The sequence below is a fragment of the Scyliorhinus canicula genome, chromosome 18, assembly GCF_902713615.1.
Source record: "Scyliorhinus canicula chromosome 18, sScyCan1.1, whole genome shotgun sequence".
Lineage (NCBI taxonomy): Eukaryota > Metazoa > Chordata > Chondrichthyes > Carcharhiniformes > Scyliorhinidae > Scyliorhinus > Scyliorhinus canicula.
In genome coordinates this window covers 2,064,901-2,087,410 of record NC_052163.1, presented here as the reverse complement: position 1 = coordinate 2,087,410, position 22,510 = coordinate 2,064,901, and the positions used below count along the sequence as shown (strand labels likewise).

Genomic DNA, 22,510 nt, shown 5'->3' with positions numbered 1-22,510 from the left:
ACTGACTCTCACTGGGATACAGTTCCACACACACTGACTCTCACTGGGGTACGGGTCCCACACACACTGACTCTCACTAGGGTACGGGTCCCACACACACTGACTCTCACTGGGGTACGGGTCCCACACACACTGACTCTCACTGGGGTACAGTTCCACACACACTGACTCTCACTGGGGTATGGGTCCCACACACACTGACTCTCACTAGGGTACGGGTCCCACACACACTGACTCTCACTGGGATACAGTTCCACACACACTGACTCTCACTGGGGTACGGGTCCCACACACACTGACTCTCACTAGGGTACGGGTCCCTCACACACTGACTCTCACTGGGGTACGGGTCCCACACACACTGACTCTCACTGGGGTATGGGTCCACACACACTGACTCTCACTGGGGTACGGGTCCCACACACACTGACTCTCACTGGGGTACGGGTCCCACACACACTGACTCTCACTGGGGTACAGGTCCCACACACACTGACTCTCACTGGGGTACGGGTCCCACACACACTGACTCTCACTGGGATACAGTGCCACACACACTGACTCTCACTGGGGTACGGGTCCCCACACACTGACTCTCACTGGGGTCCCACACACACTGACTCTCACTGGGGTAGGGGTCCCACACACACTGACTCTCACTGGGATACAGTCCCACACACACTGACTCTCACTGGGGTACGGGTCCCACACACACTGACTCTCACTGGGGTCCCACACACACTGACTCTCACTGGGATACGGGTCCCACACACACTGACTCTCACTGGGGTACGGGTCCCACACACACTGACTCTCACTGGGATACGGGTCCCACACACACTGACTCTCACTGGGATACGGGTCCCACACACACTGACTCTCACTGGGGTACGGGTCCCACACACACTGACTCTCACTGGGGTACGGGTCCCACACACACTGACTCTCACTGGGGTACAGTCCCACACACACTGACTCTCACTGGGGTCCCACACACACTGACTCTCACTGGGGTCCCACACACACTGACTCTCACTGGGGTACAGTCCCACACACACTGACTCTCACTGGGGTCCCACACACACTGACTCTCACTGGGTTACGGGTCCCACACACACTGACTCTCACTGGGGTACGGGTCCCACACACACTGACTCTCACTGGGGTACAGACCCACACACACTGACTCTCACTGGGGTACGGGTCCCACACACACTGACTCTCACTGGGGTACGGGTCCCACACACACTGACTCTCACTGGGGTACAGTCCCACACACACTGACTCTCACTGGGGTACGGGTCCCACACACACTGACTCTCACTGGGATACAGTGCCACACACACTGACTCTCACTGGGGTACGGGTCCCACACACACTGACTCTCACTGGGGTCCCACACACACTGACTCTCACTGGGATACGGGTCCCACACACACTGACTCTCACTGGGGTACGGGTCCCACACACACTGACTCTCACTGGGATACGGGTCCCACACACACTGACTCTCACTGGGATACGGGTCCCACACACACTGACTCTCACTGGGGTACGGGTCCCACACACACTGACTCTCACTGGGGTACGGGTCCCACACACACTGACTCTCACTGGGGTACAGTCCCACACACACTGACTCTCACTGGGGTCCCACACACACTGACTCTCACCGGGGTCCCACACACACTGACTCTCACTGGGGTACAGTCCCACACACACTGACTCTCACTGGGGTCCCACACACACTGACTCTCACTGGGGTCCCACACACACTGACTCTCACTGGGTTACGGGTCCACACACACTGACTCTCACTGGGGTACGGGTCCCACACACACTGACTCTCACTGGGATACGGGTCCCACACACACTGACTCTCACTGGGGTACGCGTCCCACACACACTGACTCTCACTGGGGTACGGGTCCCACACACACTGACTCTCACTGGGGTACAGTCCCACACACACTGACTCTCACTGGGGTCCCACACACACTGACTCTCACTGGGGTCCCACACACACTGACTCTCACTGGGGTACAGTCCCACACACACTGACTCTCACTGGGGTCCCACACACACTGACTCTCACTGGGGTCCCACACACACTGACTCTCACTGGGTTACGGGTCCCACACACACTGACTCTCACTGGGGTACGGGTCCCACACACACTGACTCTCACTGGGGTACAGACCCACACACACTGACTCTCACTGGGGTACGGGTCCCACACACACTGACTCTCACTGGGGTACGGGTCCCACACACACTGACTCTCACTGGGGTACGGGTCCCACACACACTGACTCTCACTGGGGTACGGGTCCCACACACACTGACTCTCACTGGGGTCCCACACACACTGACTCTCACTGGGGTAGGGGTCCCACACACACTGACTCTCACTGGGATACAGTCCCACACACACTGACTCTCACTGGGGTACGGGTCCCACACACACTGACTCTCACTGGGGTCCCACACACACTGACTCTCACTGGGATACGGGTCCCACACACACTGACTCTCACTGGGGTACGGGTCCCACACACACTGACTCTCACTGGGGTACAGTCCCACACACACTGACTCTCACTGGGGTCCCACACACACTGACTCTCACTGGGGTCCCACACACACTGACTCTCACTGGGGTACAGTCCCACACACACTGACTCTCACTGGGGTCCCACACACACTGACTCTCACTGGGGTCCCACACACACTGACTCTCACTGGGTTACGGGTCCCACACACACTGACTCTCACTGGGGTACGGGTCCCACACACACTGACTCTCACTGGGGTACAGACCCACACACACTGACTCTCACTGGGGTACGGGTCCCACACACACTGACTCTCACTGGGGTACGGGTCCCACACACACTGACTCTCACTGGGGTACAGTCCCACACACACTGACTCTCACTGGGGTACGGGTCCCACACACACTGACTCTCACTGGGATACAGTGCCACACACACTGACTCTCACTGGGGTACGGGTCCCACACACACTGACTCTCACTGGGGTCCCACACACACTGACTCTCACTGGGGTAGGGGTCCCACACACACTGACTCTTACTGGGATACAGTCCCACACACACTGACTCTCACTGGGGTACGGGTCCCACACACACTGACTCTCACTGGGGTCCCACACACACTGACTCTCACTGGGATACGGGTCCCACACACACTGACTCTCACTGGGATACGGGTCCCACACACACTGACTCTCACTGGGATACGGGTCCCACACACACTGACTCTCACTGGGGTACGGGTCCCACACACACTGACTCTCACTGGGGTACGGGTCCCACACACACTGACTCTCACTGGGGTACAGTCCCACACACACTGACTCTCACTGGGGTCCCACACACACTGACTCTCACTGGGGTCCCACACACACTGACTCTCACTGGGGTACAGTCCCACACACACTGACTCTCACTGGGGTCCCACACACACTGACTCTTACTGGGGTGCCACACACACTGACTCTCACTGGGTTACGGGTCCCACACACACTGACTCTCACTGGGGTACGGGTCCCACACACACTGACTCTCACTGGGGTACAGTCCCACACACACTGACTCTCACTGGGGTACGGGTCCCACACACACTGACTCTCACTGGGATACAGTGCCACACACACTGACTCTCACTGGGGTACGGGTCCCACACACACTGACTCTCACTGGGGTCCCACACACACTGACTCTCACTGGGGTAGGGGTCCCACACACACTGACTCTCACTGGGGTCCCACACACACTGACTCTCACTGGGATACGGGTCCCATACACACTGACTCTCACTGGGGTACGGGTCCCACACACACTGACTCTCACTGGGATACGGGTCCCACACACACTGACTCTCACTGGGATACGGGTCCCACACACACTGACTCTCACTGGGGTACGGGTCCCACACACACTGACTCTCACTGGGGTACGGGTCCCACACACACTAACTCTCACTGGGGTACAGTCCCACACACACTGACTCTCACTGGGGTACAGTCCCACACACACTGACTCTCACTGGGGTCCCACACACACTGACTCTCACTGGGGTCCCACACACACTGACTCTCACTGGGGTACAGTCCCACACACACTGACTCTCACTGGGGTCCCACACACACTGACTCTCACTGGGGTCCCACACACACTGACTCTCACTGGTTACGGGTCCCACACACACTGACTCTCACTGGGGTACGGGTCCCACACACACTGACTCTCACTGGGGTACAGACCCACACACACTGACTCTCACTGGGGTACGGGTCCCACACACACTGACTCTCACTGGGGTACGGGTCCCACACACACTGACTCTCACTGGGGTACAGTCCCACACACACTGACTCTCACTGGGGTACGGGTCCCACACACACTGACTCTCACTGGGATACAGTGCCACACACACTGACTCTCACTGGGGTACGGGTCCCACACACACTGACTCTCACTGGGGTCCCACACACACTGACTCTCACTGGGGTAGGGGTCCCACACACACTGACTCTTACTGGGATACAGTCCTACACACACTGACTCTCACTGGGGTACGGGTCCCACACACACTGACTCTCACTGGGGTCCCACACACACTGACTCTCACTGGGATACGGGTCCCACACACACTGACTCTCACTGGGATACGGGTCCCACACACACTGACTCTCACTGGGATACGGGTCCCACACACACTGACTCTCACTGGGGTACGGGTCCCACACACACTGACTCTCACTGGGGTACGGGTCCCACACACACTGACTCTCACTGGGGTACAGTCCCACACACACTGACTCTCACTGGGGTCCCACACACACTGACTCTCACTGGGGTCCCACACACACTGACTCTCACTGGGGTACAGTCCCACACACACTGACTCTCACTGGGGTCCCACACACACTGACTCTCACTGGGGTGCCACACACACTGACTCTCACTGGGTTACGGGTCCCACACACACTGACTCTCACTGGGGTACGGGTCCCACACACACTGACTCTCACTGGGATACAGTTCCACACACACTGACTCTCACTGGGGTACGGGTCCCACACACACTGACTCTCACTAGGGTACGGGTCCCACACACACTGACTCTCACTGGGGTACGGGTCCCACACACACTGACTCTCACTGGGGTACAGTTCCACACACACTGACTCTCACTGGGGTATGGGTCCCACACACACTGACTCTCACTAGGGTACGGGTCCCACACACACTGACTCTCACTGGGATACAGTTCCACACACACTGACTCTCACTGGGGTACGGGTCCCACACACACTGACTCTCACTAGGGTACGGGTCCCACACACACTGACTCTCACTGGGGTACGGGTCCCACACACACTGACTCTCACTGGGGTATGGGTCCACACACACTGACTCTCACTGGGGTACGGGTCCCACACACACTGACTCTCACTGGGGTACGGGTCCCACACACACTGACTCTCACTGGGGTACAGTCCCACACACACTGACTCTCACTGGGGTACGGGTCCCACACACACTGACTCTCACTGGGATACAGTGCCACACACACTGACTCTCACTGGGGTACGGGTCCCACACACACTGACTCTCACTGGGGTCCCACACACACTGACTCTCACTGGGGTAGGGGTCCCACACACACTGACTCTCACTGGGATACAGTCCCACACACACTGACTCTCACTGGGGTACGGGTCCCACACACACTGACTCTCACTGGGGTCCCACACACACTGACTCTCACTGGGATACGGGTCCCACACACACTGACTCTCACTGGGGTACGGGTCCCACACACACTGACTCTCACTGGGATACGGGTCCCACACACACTGACTCTCACTGGGATACGGGTCCCACACACACTGACTCTCACTGGGGTACGGGTCCCACACACACTGACTCTCACTGGGGTACGGGTCCCACACACACTGACTCTCACTGGGGTACAGTCCCACACACACTGACTCTCACTGGGGTCCCACACACACTGACTCTCACTGGGGTCCCACACACACTGACTCTCACTGGGGTACAGTCCCACACACACTGACTCTCACTGGGGTCCCACACACACTGACTCTCACTGGGGTCCCACACACACTGACTCTCACTGGGTTACGGGTCCCACACACACTGACTCTCACTGGGGTACGGGTCCCACACACACTGACTCTCACTGGGGTACAGACCCACACACACTGACTCTCACTGGGGTACGGGTCCCACACACACTGACTCTCACTGGGATACAGTGCCACACACACTGACTCTCACTGGGGTACGGGTCCCACACACACTGACTCTCACTGGGGTCCCACACACACTGACTCTCACTGGGGTAGGGGTCCCACACACACTGACTCTCACTGGGGTCCCACACACACTGACTCTCACTGGGATACGGGTCCCATACACACTGACTCTCACTGGGGTACGGGTCCCACACACACTGACTCTCACTGGGATACGGGTCCCACACACACTGACTCTCACTGGGATACGGGTCCCACACACACTGACTCTCACTGGGGTACGGGTCCCACACACACTGACTCTCACTGGGGTACGGGTCCCACACACACTAACTCTCACTGGGGTACAGTCCCACACACACTGACTCTCACTGGGGTCCCACACACACTGACTCTCACTGGGGTACAGTCCCACACACACTGACTCTCACTGGGGTCCCACACACACTGACTCTCACTGGGGTCCCACACACACTGACTCTCACTGGGTTACGGGTCCCACACACACTGACTCTCACTGGGGTACGGGTCCCACACACACTGACTCTCACTGGGGTACGGGTCCCACACACACTGACTCTCACTGGGGTACGGGTCCCACACACACTGACTCTCACTGGGGTACGGGGTCCCACACACACTGACTCTCACCGGGATACAGTTCCGCACACACTGACTCTCACTGGGGTACGGGTCCCACACACACTGACTCTCACCGGGATACAGTTCCGCACACACTGACTCTCACCGGGATACAGTTCCGCACACACTGACTCTCACTGGGGTACGGGTCCCACACACACTGACTCTCACTGGGGTCCCACACACACTGACTCTCACTGGGATACAGTTCCACACAGTCTGGCTGGGATTCTTTGAAATCCCGGCTAAGTGTTGACGCCGGCGTAAAGACCGGAGTGGTGTACGCTGGCGCCAACGAGCCTCCTGGCCCAACAAATCCCCGGTTGTTAGGCGGCTAACACGACGCCGGAATGCTGCGCGCTGCTCCGGAGGCCCTGCAGGGCCGGCGCGGTTTTGTGCATGCGTGCGACAGCGCATGGTTGCCATCTCCATGCCGGTGCACAGCAACTTATCGGAGCCCTAACAGCGGGCCTGCGCGGATGGATGTAGGCCCCCCTACAGATCGCGGCTACTCGCCGATCGGAAGTCCCCGATTGCGGGCCTGGACCCTGTGGAGGCCGCCCCCTGGAGTCAAATCCCACCGCCCCCCACCAGGACATCCACAGCGGCCGCGGGTCCGAGCTCCCTACGGGTGGTACCAGGTTTGAACCACGCCGGCGTGACTCGGCAGAACTCGTAGGGAGTTCGGCCCGTCGCCTGTGGAGAATCGCTACGGGGGGCCTATTTCCACGACCCCCGACCGGCGCCGCGGCGACCGGAGAATTGGCAGCCCGGCGTGGCAGGAATTTCCCGCAACCCGGACGATTCTCCGACCCATCGCTGGCTCGGTGAATCCGGCCCTTTATCTCGGGAATTTGGATGCACTTGTACATGAATCACAAAGTTAAGATGCAGTTAAGATACAAATAGGAAGGCAAATGCTGCTCTTGCTCACGTATTTGCTTTGTTTGGCCCCTTGTTCCACACTGTAACCAATCACTTTCCATGTACCATTCATCAATGTTCTGTTGATTATTCTTTTGTCTACTATGTACGTACTGTGTACGCTTCCTCCGCCGCAGAAAAATACTTTTCCCTGTACTTCATGACATGTAACAATAAATATCAAATAAGAGTTAATAGATTTGGAAGGACCAATTGAGGAGGGAAGGTTAATATGTACAACAGATAGAGCAGCAGAGTGTTTGAGATTGTAATACATAAATCTTTAAAGGATGAGTTATGGAAAAGAACACTAATTTTAGAATCGAAAGGGTCTAAAGAACAAAAGCACAAACAGAATGCTGACTCTCCAAATCATTGGACAAGCCAGTGATGTAATGTTATAGTCAATTTTGAGTCATTAATTTTAAGAGTTGCATTTCTATGGCACCTTTCATAAGCTCAGGATGTCTCAAGGTGCCGGACAATCGAACGTTTTGAAGTGTCACTACTGTGGCAATGTGGAACCTCAGGTGGAAATTTGACAACAGCAAGTTCCCACAAACAGCACTGTGATGACGTGGTGGTATCATAAAGATACCTGGTGACTCTAGAGCAAGGTAATAAAACAGAGCAAATTAAGTGTAAAGCACACTCAACAAAACAGGCAACATGACACCAGATATTAGCCAGGGCACACAAGACAACTCACCTGCTCTTCTTTGAAATAGTGCTGAGAGAATCAAGAGGGCAGTCACAGCATCTGTTCAAAATCTCATCCAAATCATGGTATCTCTGACAGTGCAGCACTCCCTCAGTACTGACCCTCTGACAGTGCAGCACTCCCTCAGTACTGACCCTCTGACAGTGCAGCACTCCCTCAGTACTGACCCTCTGACAGTGCGGCGCTCCCTCAGTACTGACCCTCTGACAGTGCGGCACTCCCTCAGTACTGACCCTCTGACAGTGCAGCGCTCCCTCAGTACTGGCCCTCTGACAGTGCGGCACTCCTTCAGTACTGACCCTCTGACAGTGCAGCATTCCCTCAGTACTGACCCTCTGACAGTGCGGGGCTCCCTCAGTACTGACCCTCTGACAGTTCAGCACTCCCTCAGTACTGACCCTCTGACAGTGCGGCACTCCCTCAGTACTGACCCTCTGGCAGTGCAGCACTCCCTCAGTACTGACCCTCTGACAGTGCAGCACTCCCTCAGTACTGACCCTCTGACAGTGCAGCACTCCCTCAGTACCGACCCTCTGACAGTGCAGCACTCCCTCAGTACCGACCCTCTGACAGTGCGGCACTCCCTCAGTACTGACCCTCTGACAGTGCGGCACTCCCTCAGTACTGACCCTCTGACAGTGCAGCACTCCCTCAGTACTGACCCTCTGACAGTGCGGCACTCCCTCAGTACTGACCCTCTGACAGTGCAGCACACCCTCAGTACCGACCTCTGACAGTGCAGCACTCCCTCAGTACTGACCCTCTGACAGTGCGGCACTCCCTCAGTACTGACCCTCTCACAGTGCAGCAATCCCTCAGTACTGACCCTCTGACAGTGCAGCACTCCCTCAGTACTGACCCTCTGACAGTGCGGCACTCCCTCAGTACTGACCCTCTGACAGTGCAGCACTCCCTCAGTACTGACCCTCTAACAGTTCAGCACTCCCTCTTATTACTACAGTCAGGGGATCTGCCTCAATTCTGTACACAAGTCTCTGGAAAGATGTCAAGGGCCTAAACTAATTGATGAAACCCGCAGTAAGGAAGAGGAGAGGACACAGAACAGAGTAAAAACATGTCACCCCCATTTTAATGGTCGAAAAGACTATGTCCACATTAGGAAGGGAAAGACGGTGACTAACAGGTTAATAATCCACTCTCACCGCCAAGCCCTGCAGACGAGGGTGCTGATCACACCATGGAACCTTACAATAGCCAGATTGTTGCATGGGAGATTAAGTATCCGGGTCCCGTGGTTTTCACCTACAATCCAGTGGTCGTCTTGTCACGTACAGCTTATTCTGGGCAGAGTCCGGGGCAGGAATGTACTGAGCTTTCTCAAATAAATCACACCAATAATACCAACAAACATCAAATCATCAAAACCTGCTAAAGGCTGACGATCAGCAAGTTTGGGAAGGAAAATCAAGTCGGAAGCACTGGGGTCAGTGCTCCGGCTATGATACTCACAAAATCTCCCAGGACAGGTAAAGCACGGGGTTAGATACAGAGTAAAGCTTCCTCTACACTGTCCCCATCAAACACTCCCAGGACAGGTACTGCATGGGGTTAGATACAGAGTAAAGCTCCCTCTACACTGTCCCCATCAAACACTCCCAGGACAGGTACAGCACATGGTTAGATACAGAGTAAAGCTCCCTCTATACTGTCCCCATCAAACACTCCCAGGACAGGTACAGCACATGGTTAGATACAGAGTAAAGCTCCCGCTACACTGTCCCCATTAAACAATCCCAGGTCAGGTACACCACGGGGTTAGGTACAGGGTAAAGTTCCCTCTACACTGGCCCCATTAAACACCCCCAGGACAGGTACAGCACGGGGTTAGATACAGAGTAAAGCTCCCTCTACACTGTCCCCATCAAACACTCCCAGGACAGGTACAGCACGGAGTTAGATACAGAGTAAAGCTCCCTCGACACTGTCCCCATCAAACACTCCCAGGACAGGTACAGCACGGGATTAGATACAGAGTAAAGCTCCCTCGACACTGTCCCCATCAAACACTCCCAGGACAGGTACAGCATGGGTTAGATACAGAGTAAAGCTCCCTCTACACTGTCCCCATCAAACACTCCCAGGACAGGTACAGCACATGGTCAGATACAGAGTAAAGCTCCCTCTACACTGGCCCCATCAAACACCCCCAGTACAGGTACAGCACAGGGTTAGATACAGAGTAAAGCTCCTTCTACACTGACCCCATTAAACACTCCCAGGACAGGTACAGCACGGGGTTAGATACAGAGTAAAGCTCCCTCTACACTGGCCCCATTAAACACCCCCAGGACAGGTACAGCACTGGGTTAGATACAGAGTAAATCTGCCTCTACACTGTCCCCATCAAACACTCCCAGGACAGGTACAGCACGGGGTTAGATACAGAGTAAAGCTCCTTCTACACTGTCCCCATTAAACACTCCCAGGACAGATACAGCACGGGGTTAGATACAGAGTAAAGCTCCCTCTACACTGTCCCCATCAAACACTCCCAGGACAGGTACAGCACGGGGTTAGATACAGAGTAAAGCTCCCTCTACACTGTCCCATAACAGGTACAGCACAGGGTTAGATACAGAGTAAAGCTCCTTCTACACTGACCCCATTAAACATTCCCAGGACAGGTACAGCATGGGGTTAGACACAGAGTAAAGCTCCCTCTACACTGACCCCATTAAACACTCCCAGGACAGGTACAGCACGGGGTTAGATTCAAAGTAAATCTGCCTCTATACTGTCCCCATTAATCACTCCAGGACAGGTACAGCACGGGGTTAGATACAGAGTAAAGCTCCCTCTACACTGTCCCCATCAAACACTCCCAGGACAGGTACAGCACGGAGTTAGATACAGAGTAAAGCTCCCTCGACACTGTCCCCATCAAACACTCCCAGGACAGGTACAGCACGGGGTTAGATAGATTAAGCTCGGGGTTGGATGTAATTTTATTTCAGTGACTGTCCGAGGGTGATATCCTCACCAGCTCCGGTTTTGCTGCCTCTCTGATAACTGAGTTGATGCTGTTTGTTGTGAGGATCTGTGCAATGGCGACAGCTCCACAAAGTACCAGATTAGTGTGGAATTAATCATTCTGGATATAATGAGATTGAAACTTCGGGTCATGACTGAGCTAGTCCAGACTGTGCCACTCTGCCAAGGAACAGAGCTGTCCTGAACCAGGATCAGCCTCAATCCCACCAATCCAAGATTAAGGTCCACATGGTATCACCTCTGCTCACGATTAAACCCTGACAGCACATTCAGGAGATGAGTGGAGATATATTCCAGCACTCTGACATATCAGAGCTCAGTGTCCGCTTGGAGCAAGTTTAAAGTGTTCAGCGCTTTGCTTCAAATATACATATCTGAGCAGAGAAACATGTGAATGTATCAGACAGAAGTCGCTTGTGCTCTTTAACCTATTGCATATTGAAACTGAGGCACACAGACACACACACAGACCGTACATGAGCTGACACTGAGAAACACACACACACACAGACCGTACATGAGCTGACACTGAGACACACACAGATTGTACAGGAGCTGACACTGAGACACACACACACACACAGACCGTACATGGGCTGAGAGACACACACACACACAGATCGTACAGGAGCTGACACTGAGAAACACACACACACACACACAGACCGTATGGGAGTTGACTCTGAGACACACACAGATTGTACAGGAGCTGATACTGAGACACACACACACACAGACCGTACATGGGCTGAGAGACACACACACACACAGATCGTACAGGAGCTGACACTGAGAAACACACACACACACAGACCGTACGGGAGTTGACTCTGAGACACACACAGATTGTACAGGAGCTGATACTGAGACACACACACACAGATCGTACAGGAGCTGACACTGAGACACACACACACAGACCGTACAGGAGCTGACACTGAGACACACACACACACAGACCGTACAGGAGCTGACACTGAGACACACACACACACACACAGACCGTACATGGGCTGAGAGACACACACACACACAGATCGTACAGGAGCTGAGAGAGAGAGACACACACACACACACACACACACACACAGACCGTACATGAGCTGACACTGAGACACACACAGATTGTACAGGAGCTGACACTGAGACACACACACAGACCGTACATGGGCTGAGAGACACACACACACACAGATCGTACAGGAGCTGACACTGAGACACACACACACACAGACCGTACATGAGCTGAGAGAGAGAGACACACACACACACACACACACACACAGACCGTACAGGAGCTGACACTGAGAAACACACACAGCATCGGGCAGTTGTGAACTGCTGCCTTGTTTCTGTGTCTGTCTTGCTTCTCCTGTAGAGCAGCTCCCTCTCCTGGACTCTCCAGTATGTAAGAGCTACAGGAAGCTGGGAAAAGATTTCAGCTGACAGTTCCCATTGTCTGGAAATAAACACAGATTAAGCAGCAATTGCACACAGACACATGCAAACATATACCCATATGCAGACATCAGCTACACATATGCACCCCATACATATCCACACAAACTTTGATCACTTCGTTACACACAAACGTTGTTTTATTGATAATTACAGTTATTGTGCTTTCAATTCCTGACTGTAACATTTTGAAAAAGTGTTATTGAATATGGAAATAAAGGAAAAGGCAGATATATCTTTATATATATATATATAAAATTAGCAAATCTCTAAATGCATAGTTTGGTAAGTGATTTCAGAGTGACGAATTGGGAGTGTTTCTCTGAAACGTCACCCAGGACTCACCCTAAATCAGATCGCCATCAATAAACACACTCCTGATGGTTAAACAAGTGGAAGAGAACGAGATGACAAATCAGCTCCTCGGACACCGGCTGGCAGCAATGGTGACAATAGAAAAATAAAGTAGTCAGTTTTATTTTTGAGCTTTCTTATAAAAATAACTTTCTGACTTGGGGAAATCACCAGGATAGAGGCTATGGAGAGTGGCGGGATGGGTGGTGGTTAGATTGGGAATGAGGGTAGGGCTGTGGGGAGTGGCGGGATGGGGGGGTGGTTAGATTGGGAATGAGGGTGGGGCTGTGGGGAATGGTGGGGTGGGGATAGATTGGGAATGAGGGTGGGGCTGTGGGGAGTGGCAGGATGGGGGGTGGTTAGATTGGGAATGAGGGTGGGGCTGTGGGGAATGGTGGGGTGGGGATAGATTGGGAATGAGGGTGGGGCTGTGGAGAGTGGCAGGATGGGGGGTGGTTAGATTGGGAATGAGGGTGGGGCTGTGGAGAGTGGCAGTGGGGATAGATTGGGAATGAGGGTGGGGCTGTGGGGAGTAGCGGGGGATAGATTGGGAATGAGGGTGGGGCTGTGGAGAGTGGCAGGATGGGGGGTGGTTAGATTGGGAATGAGGGTGGGGCTGTGGAGAGTGGCAGTGGGGATAGATTGGGAATGAGGGTGGGGCTGTGGGGAGTAGCGGGGGATAGATTGGGAATGAGGGTGGGGCTGTGGGGAGTGGCGGGGGATAGATTGGGAATGAGGGTGGGGCTGTGGAGAGTGGCGGGGATAGATTGGGAATGAGGGTGGGGCTGTGGGGAGTGGCGGGGATAGATTAGGAATGAGGGTGGGGCTGTGGGGAGTTGCGGGGTGGGGATAGATTGGGAATGAGGGTGGGGCTGTGGGGAGTTGCGGGGTGGGGATAGATTGGGAATGAGGGTGGGGCTGTGGGGAATGGCGGGGTGGGGATAGATTGGGAATGAGGGTGGGGCTGTTGGGAGTGGCGGGGATAGATTGGGAATAAGGGTGGGGCTGTGGGGAGTGGCGGGGTGGGGATAGATTGGGAATGAGGGTGGGGCTGTGGGGAGTGGCAGTGGGGATAGATTGGGAATGAGGGTGGGGCTGTGGGGAGTGGCGGGGGATAGATTGGGAATGAGGGTGGGGCTGTGGGGAGTAGCGGGGGATAGATTGGGAATGAGGGTGGGGCTGTGGGGAGTGGCGGGGTGGGGATAGATTGGGAATGAGGGTGGGGCTGTGGGGAGTGGCGGGGGATAGATTGGGAATGAGGGTGGTGCTGTGGAGAGTGGCGGGGTGGGGGGAGTAGTTTGGGAATGAGGGTGGGGCTGTGGGGAGTGGCGGGGTGGGGGGAGTAGTTTGGGAATGAGGGTGGGGCTGTGGGGAGTGGTGGGGTGGGGGTAGATTGGGAATGAGGGTGGGGCTGTGGGGAGTGGCAGGGTAAAGATTGGGAATGAGGGTGGTGCTGTGGAGAGTGGCGGGGTGGGGGGAGTAGTTTGGGAATGAGGGTGGGGCTGTGGGGAGTGGCGGGGATAGTTTGGGAATGAGGGTGGGGCTGTGGGGAGTTGCGGGGTGGGGACAGATTGGGAATGAGGGTGGGGCTGTGGGGAGTGGCGGGGGATAGATTGGGAATGAGGTTGGGGCTGTGGGGAGTGGCGGGGATAGATTGGGAATGAGGGTGGGGCTGTGGGGAGTGGCGGGGATAGATTGGGAATGAGGGTGGGGCTGTGGGGAGTGGCGGGGGGGGATAGATTGGGAATGAGGGTGGGGTGTGGGGAATGGCGGGTTAAGGGGACAGGGTGATCATGGTTTTCATCCAGAGGGAGATGTTAAGGCAGAGCAACACATTTACCGCTCAGCGATCGCCAATGATCAGCGGAAGATGTAAATCACCAAACACCCAAAATCCCCGTTTACAAAATGGCAGATCATACATCAGCCATCACCCTTCCTACCGCCTGACGCCCTCCCTACCGCCTGACGCCCTCCCTACCGCCTGTCGCTCTCCCTACTGCCTGACACCCTCCCTACCGCCTGATACCCCCTACAACCTGACGCCCTCGCTACTACCTGCCCCATCACCCCCCCCACCGCCTGCCCCATGACGCCTGACACCTTCCCTACCGCCTGACACCCTCCCTACCGCCTGACACCCTCCCTACCGCCTGACACCCTCCCTACCGCCTGACACCCTCCCTACCGCCTGACACCCTCCCTACCGCCTGACACCCTCCCTACCGCCTGACACCCTCCCTACCGCCTGACACCCTCCCTACCGCCTGACACCCTCCCTACCGCCTGACACCCTCCCTACCGCCTGACACCCTCCCTACCGCCTGACACCCTCCCTACCGCCTGACACCCTCCCTACCGCCTGACACCCTCCCTACCGCCTGACACCCTCCCTACCGCCTGACACCCTCCCTACCGCCTGACACCCTCCCTACCGCCTGACACCCTCCCTACCGCCTGACACCCTCCCTACCGCCTGACACCCTCCCTACCGCCTGACACCCTCCCTACCGCCTGACACCCTCCCTACCGCCTGACACCCTCCCTACCGCCTGACACCCTCCCTACCGCCTGACACCCTCCCTACCGCCTGACACCCTCCCTACCGCCTGACACCCTCCCCTACCGCCTGACACCCTCCCCTACCGCCTGGCACCCTCCCTCCCTACCACCTGACGCCCTCCCTACCACCTGACACCCTCCCTACCGCCTGACACCTCGCTACCGCCTGAAACCCTCCCTCCCTACTGCCTGACACCCGCCCTACTGCCTGACACCTCCCCTACCGCCTGACACCTCCCCTACCGCCTGACACCCTCCCTGCTCCTGGAGTATTCTCACTGCAACTGCCAAGATGGGATGAGAGTGTCCAGACTGGGGGAGAGGGGGTTTGACAGGAATGGAGGGAGTGTTTTATGTATCTAATTAGCTTTTATTTATAATGAGGGGAGGCAGCTTGAAGTAGTGTTGGTGTCCCTCCAGTAACTGCTGGAATTAATCTTGTAGGCATCACAGAGCAGGGGCTACACTGCCTACAGTCACTTGTCCTCTCTTACAGATAGCAACAGTCGTTGGGCTAATCGCAGTGATGGTTGGTCACAGTGAGAGATGGAAGGGAGATTCAGTAGGTCATCGTTGCAGCTCCCTGATTGTAACAAGGTCGTTCAGTAAGGGCAGCTGGTGAGGAGATTGTGTCTCCTTTCAGTAAAACAAACTCCAACTCTTGGAAATTCTGAAGCCTCCCAACTTCTTTATCCTAAACATAAAGTAAAAAAAAACATGTTTGAGATGTGACAGGTTTAATGTCAGAACAAAGTCAGGGAACAGGCAATGGGAGAAAAAAATAGCAGGGCAGGTGTGAGTTAGGGGGGAAGGTAGGAGAGTTAAATAACAAAACAGGCCATGGTGTAAGGCCAGGGGAAATGGTAAGGGGACAACTAAAGAAATAAAAGATGTATTTAAACCACCAGCAAATTACAAAAGCAGAATCATTAACATTTCCAACCAAGTTCGATCCCGGCCCTGGGTCACTGTCCGTGTGGAGTTTGCACATTCTCCCCGTGTCTGCGTGGGTTTCACCCCCACAACCCAAAGATGTGCAGGATAGGTGGATTGGCCACGCTAAATTGCCCCTTAATTGGGATAAAAATAATAGAGTATTCTAATTTGTTTTTAAATCATTTCCTGTGTGTAAAAACAGGGGTGTGGGGTACATCAGAGTGTTACGGTGAGGGGTGTGGGGTATATCAGAGTGTTACAGTGAGGGGCGTGGGTATATCAGAGTGTTACAGTGAGGGGTGTGGGATATATCAAGAGTGTTACAGTGAGGGGTATATCAGAGTGTTACGGTGAAGGGTGTGGAGTATATCAGAGTGTTACGGTGAGGGGTGTGGAGTATATCAGAGTGTTACAGTGAGGGGTGTGGGGTATATCAGAGTGTTACAGTGAGGGGTATATCAGAGTGTTACAGTGAGGGGTGCGGGATATATCAGAGTGTTACAGTGAGGGGTGTGGGGTATACCAGTGTTACAGTGAGTGGTGTGGGGTATACCAGTGTTACAGTGAGGGGTGTGGGGTATATCAGTGTTACAGTGAGGGGTGTGGGGTACATCAGTGTTACAGTGAAGGGGGTGTGGGGTATATCAGAGTGTTACAGTGAGGGGTGTGGGGTATATCAGAGTGTTACAGTGAGGGGTGTGGAGTATATCAGAGTGTTACAGTGAGGGGGTGTGGGATATATCAGAGCGTTACAGTGAGGGGTATATCAGTGTTACAGTGAGGGGTGTGGGTATATCAGTGTTACAGTGAGGGGTGTGGGGTATATCAGAGTGTCACAGTGAGGGGTGTGGGGTATATCAGTGTTACAGTGAGGGGTGTGGGGTATATCAGAGTGTTACAGTGAGGGGTGTGGGGTATATCAGAGTGTTACAGTGAGGGGTGTGGGATATATCAGAGCGTTACAGTGAGGGGTGTGGGGTATATCAGAGTGTTACAGTGAGGGGTGTGGGATATATCAGAGTGTTACAGTGAAGGGTGTGGAGTATATCAGAGCGTTACAGTGAGGGGTGTGGGGTATATGAGTGTTACAGTGAGGGGTGTGGGGTATATCAGTGTTACAGTGCGGGTGTGGAGTATATCAGAGTGTTACAGTGAGGGGTGTGGGGTATATCAGTGTTACAGTGAGGTGTGTGGGGTATATCAGTGTTACAGTGAGGGGTGTGGAGTATATCAGAGTGTTACAGTGAGGGGTGCGGGGTACATCAGTGTTACAGTGAGGGGGGTGTGGGGTATATCAGAGTGTTACAGTGAGGGGTGTGGAGTATATCAGAGTGTTACAGTGAGGGGTATATCAGAGTGTTACAGTGAGGGTTGTGGGGATTATCAGAGTGTTACAGTGAGGGGTGTGGGATATATCAGAGTGTTACAGTGAGGGGTGTGGGGTATATCAGTGTTACAGTGAGGGGTGTGGGATATATCAGTGTTACAGTGAGGGGGTGTGGGGTATTTCAGTGTTACAGTGAGGGGTGTGAGGTATATCAGAGTGTTACAGTGATGGGTGTGGGATATATCAGAGAGTTACAGTGAGGGGTGTGGGGTATATCAGAGTGTTACAGTGAGGGGTGTGGGATATATCAGAGCGTTACAATGAGAGGTGTGGGGTATATCAGAGTTTTACATTGAGAGGTGTGGGGTATATAAGAGTGTTACAGTGAGGGGTGTGGGATATATCAAAGAGTTACAGTGAGGGGTGTGGGATATATCAGAGTGTCACAGTGAGGGGTGTCAGGTATATCAGAGTGTTACATTGAGAGGTGTGGGGTATATCAGAGTGTCACAGTGAGGGGTGTGGGGTATATCAGAGTGTTACAGTGAGGGGTGTGGGGTATATCAGAGTGTTACAGTGAGGGGTATATCAGTGTTACAGTGAGGGGTGTGGGGTATATCAGTGTTATAGTGAGGGGTGTGGGGTATATCAGAGGGTTACAGTGAGAGGTGTGGGGTATATCAGTGTTACAGTGAGGGGTGTGGGGAATATCAGAGTGTTACAGTGAGGGGCTTGGGCTATATCAGTGTTACAGTGAGGGGTGTGGGGTATATCAGTGTTACAGTGAGGGGTGTGGGGTATATCAGTGTTATAGTGAGGGGTGTGGGGTATATCAGTGTTATAGTGAGGGGTGTGGGGTATATCAGTGTTACAGTGAGGGGTATATCAGTGTTACAGTGAGGGGTGTGGGGTATATCAGTGTTACAGTGAGGGGTGTGGGGTATATCAGTGTTACATTGAGGGGTGTGGGGTATCTCAGTGTTACAGTGAGGGGTGTGGGGTATATCAGAGTGTTACAGTGAGGGGTGTGGGGTATATCAGTGTTACAGTGAGGGGTGTGGGGTATATCAGAGTGTTACAGTGAGGGGTGTGGGGTATATCAGTGTTACAGTGAGGGGTTTGGGGTATATCAGTGTTATAGTGAGGGGTGTGGGGTATATCAGTGTTACAGTGAGGGGTGTGGGGTATATCAGAGTGTTACAGTGAGGGGTGTGGGGTATATCAGTGTTACAGTGAGGGGTGTGGGGTATATCAGAGTGTTACAGTGAGGGGTATATCAGTGTTACAGTGAGGGGTGTTGGGTATATCAGTGTTACAGTGAGGGGTGTGGGGTATATCAGTGTTACAGTGAGGGGTGTGGGCTATATCAGTGTTACAGTGAGGGGTGTGGGGTATATCAGTGTTACAGTGAGGGGTGTGGGGTATATTAGTGTTACAGTGAGGGGTGTGGGCTATATCAGTGTTACAGTGAGGGGTGTGGGGTATATCAGTGTTACAGTGAGGGGTGTGGGGTATATCAGTGTGACAGTGAGGGGTGTGGGGTATAGCAGTGTTACAGTGAGGGGTGTGGGGTATAGCAGTGTTACAGTGAGGGGTGTGGGGTATAGCAGTGTTACAGTGAGGGGTGTGGGGTATATCAGTGTTACAGTGAGGTATATCAGAGTGTTACAGTGAGGGGTATATCAGTGTTACAGTGAGGGGTGTGGGGTATATCAGAGAGTTACAGTGAGGGGTGTGGGGTATATCAGTGTTACAGTGAGGGGTATATCAGTGTTACAGTGAGGGGTGTGGGGTATATCAGTGTTACAGTGAGGGGTGTGTGGTATATCAGTGTTACAGTGAGGGGTGTGGGGTATATCAGAGTGTTACAGTGAGGGGTGTGGGGTATATCAGTGTTACAGTGAGGGGTGTGTGGTATATCAGTGTTACAGTGAGGGGTGTGTGGTATATCAGTGTTACAGTGAGGGGTGTGTGGTATATCAGTGTTACAGTGAGGGGTGTGGGGTATAGCAGTGTTACAGTGAGGGGTGTATCAGTGTTACAGTGAGGGGTGTGGGGTATATCAGTGTTACAGTGAGGGGTGTGGGGTATATCAGTGTTACAGTGAGGGGTGTGGGGTATATCAGTGTTACAGTGAGGGGTGTGGGGTATATCAGTGTTACAGTGAGGGGTGTGGGGTATATCAGTGTTACAGTGAGGGGTGTGGGGTATATCAGTGTTACAGTGAGGGGTGTGGGGTATATCAGTGTTACAGTGAGGGGTGTGGGGTATAGCAGTGTTACAGTGAGGGGTGTATCAGTGTTACAGTGAGGGGTGTGGGGTATATCAGTGTTATAGTGAGGGGTGTGGGGTATATCAGAGTGTTACAGTGAGGTGTGTGGGGTATATCAGAGTTACAGTGAGGGGTGTGGGGTATATCAGTGTTACAGTGAGGGGTGTGCGGTATATCAGTGTTACAGTGAGGGGTGTGGGATATATCAGAGTGTTACAGTGAGGGGTGTGGGGTATATCAGTGTTACAGTGAGGGGTGTGGGGTATATCAGAGTTACAGTGAGGGGTGTGGGGTATATCAGTGTTACAGTGAGGGGTGTGGGGTATATCAGTGTTACAGTGAGGGGTGTGGGGTATATCAGTGTTACAGTGAGGGGTGTGGGGTATATCAGTGTTACAGTGAGGGGTGTGGGGTATATCAGTGTTACAGTGAGGGGTGTGGGGTATATCAGTGTTACAGTGAGGGGTGTGGGGTATATCAGTGTTACAGTGAGGGGTGTGGGATATATCAGTGTTACAGTGAGGGGTGTGGGGTATATCAGAGTGTCACAGTGAGGGGTGTGGGGTATATCAGAGTGTTACAGTGAGGGGTGTGGGGTATATCAGTGTTACAGTGAGGGATGTGGGGTATATCAGTGTTACAGTGAGGGGTGTGGGGTATATCAGTGTTACAGTGAGGGATGTGGGGTATATCAGTGTTACAGTGAGGGGTGTGGGGTATATCAGAGTGTTACAGTGAGGGGTGTGGGGTATATCAGTGTTACAGTGAGGGGTGTGGGGTATATCAGAGTGTTACAGTAAGGGGTGTGGGGTATATCAGTGTTACAGTGAGGGATGTGGGGTATATCAGTGTTACAGTGAGGGGTGTGGGGTATATCAGAGTGTTACAGTGAGGGGTGTGGGGTATATCAGTGTTACAGTGAGGGGTGTGGGGTATATCAGTGTTACAGTGAGGGGTGAGGGATATATCAGAGTGTTACAGTGAGGGGTGAGGGATATATCAGAGTGTTACAGTGAGGGGGGTGGGGTATATCAGAGTGTTACAGTGAGGGGTGGGGGGTATATCAGTGTTACAGTGAGGGGTGTGGGGTATATCAGTGTTACAGTGAGGGGTGTGGGGTATATCAGTGTTACAGTGAGGGGTGTGGAGTGTATCAGAGTTACAGTGAGGGGTGAGGGGTATATCAGTGTTACAGTGAGGGGTGTTGGTATTTTTGGTACCTTTCGGAGCAATGTGTTGGGCAGTTTCCTGATCTTTTCCACTTGCTCAGGATGGACATCAAGCTCCCGGCAGCTCACTGTGAGTAGTGCCTGGTAGGTGAGTTCCGTTCGATCGAGCTCCACCTCAATGAAGTCATTGTCCCGGATGGCAGGATTCTGAATGCGAACTTTCAATATCAGTTCTGCAAGGACAGAGACAACAGCGGCTTAGAGCGGAGAATCATGGGTTTCAAGCCATGTCTTCCTTTGAACAGGTGCTCTGCCCCATCTCAAAGTGTTATCCCAGTCTATAATCTCAAGCTCAGGAATTTCTGATTCTTGCTCCATCGGAGCCCATAAATAACGGGAGCCGTTTCAGCAGATGGACAGCTGAGAATTAACCACATCCAACAGCTTCTTGACACCTTTCTGTGAGACCAGGTATATAGTGTACATACCCTATACCGAATTATAGCTACCCACTACCTATATAGCATATAGCCACTGTCCTTTTCATATCCTGCACGGTGTTATTCACAGTCATGGAAATATCCTGTACTGTGTTAATGGCTGTCCTGTGTATATTCTGTACTGTGTTAATGGCTGTCCTGTGTATATTCTGTACTGTGTTAATGGCTGTCCTGTGTATATTCTGTACTGTATTAATGGCTGTCCTGTGTATATTCTGTACTGTGTTAATGGCTGGCCTGTGTATATTCTGTACTGTGTTAATGGCTGTCCTGTGTATATTCTGTACTGTGTTTATTGCTGTCCTGTGTATATTCTGTACTGTG

General features: G+C 53.5%; 1 protein-coding gene across 3 annotated transcripts in view; it reads right to left on the bottom strand.

The window, feature by feature from the left end:
• ankrd40 (ankyrin repeat domain 40) overlaps positions 1–22,510 on the bottom strand; it is a 41,653-nt gene that overhangs the window by 4,426 nt on the left and 14,717 nt on the right. Inside the window, exons 4-6 of one of the 3 annotated variants that reach the window (XM_038777756.1) lie at positions 21,738–21,919; positions 13,412–13,500; positions 8,135–8,482 (exon numbers count right to left, since the gene is read on the bottom strand). In XM_038777756.1, coding sequence (XP_038633684.1) covers positions 13,429–13,500; positions 21,738–21,919 — 254 coding nt within the window. In that variant the 3' untranslated portion in view covers positions 8,135–8,482; positions 13,412–13,428. Of the gene's footprint in view, positions 1–8,134; positions 8,483–13,411; positions 13,501–16,515; positions 16,677–21,737; positions 21,920–22,510 lie in introns of those variants that run through there. The other 2 variants (XM_038777753.1, XM_038777754.1) reach the window with 2 other exon arrangements.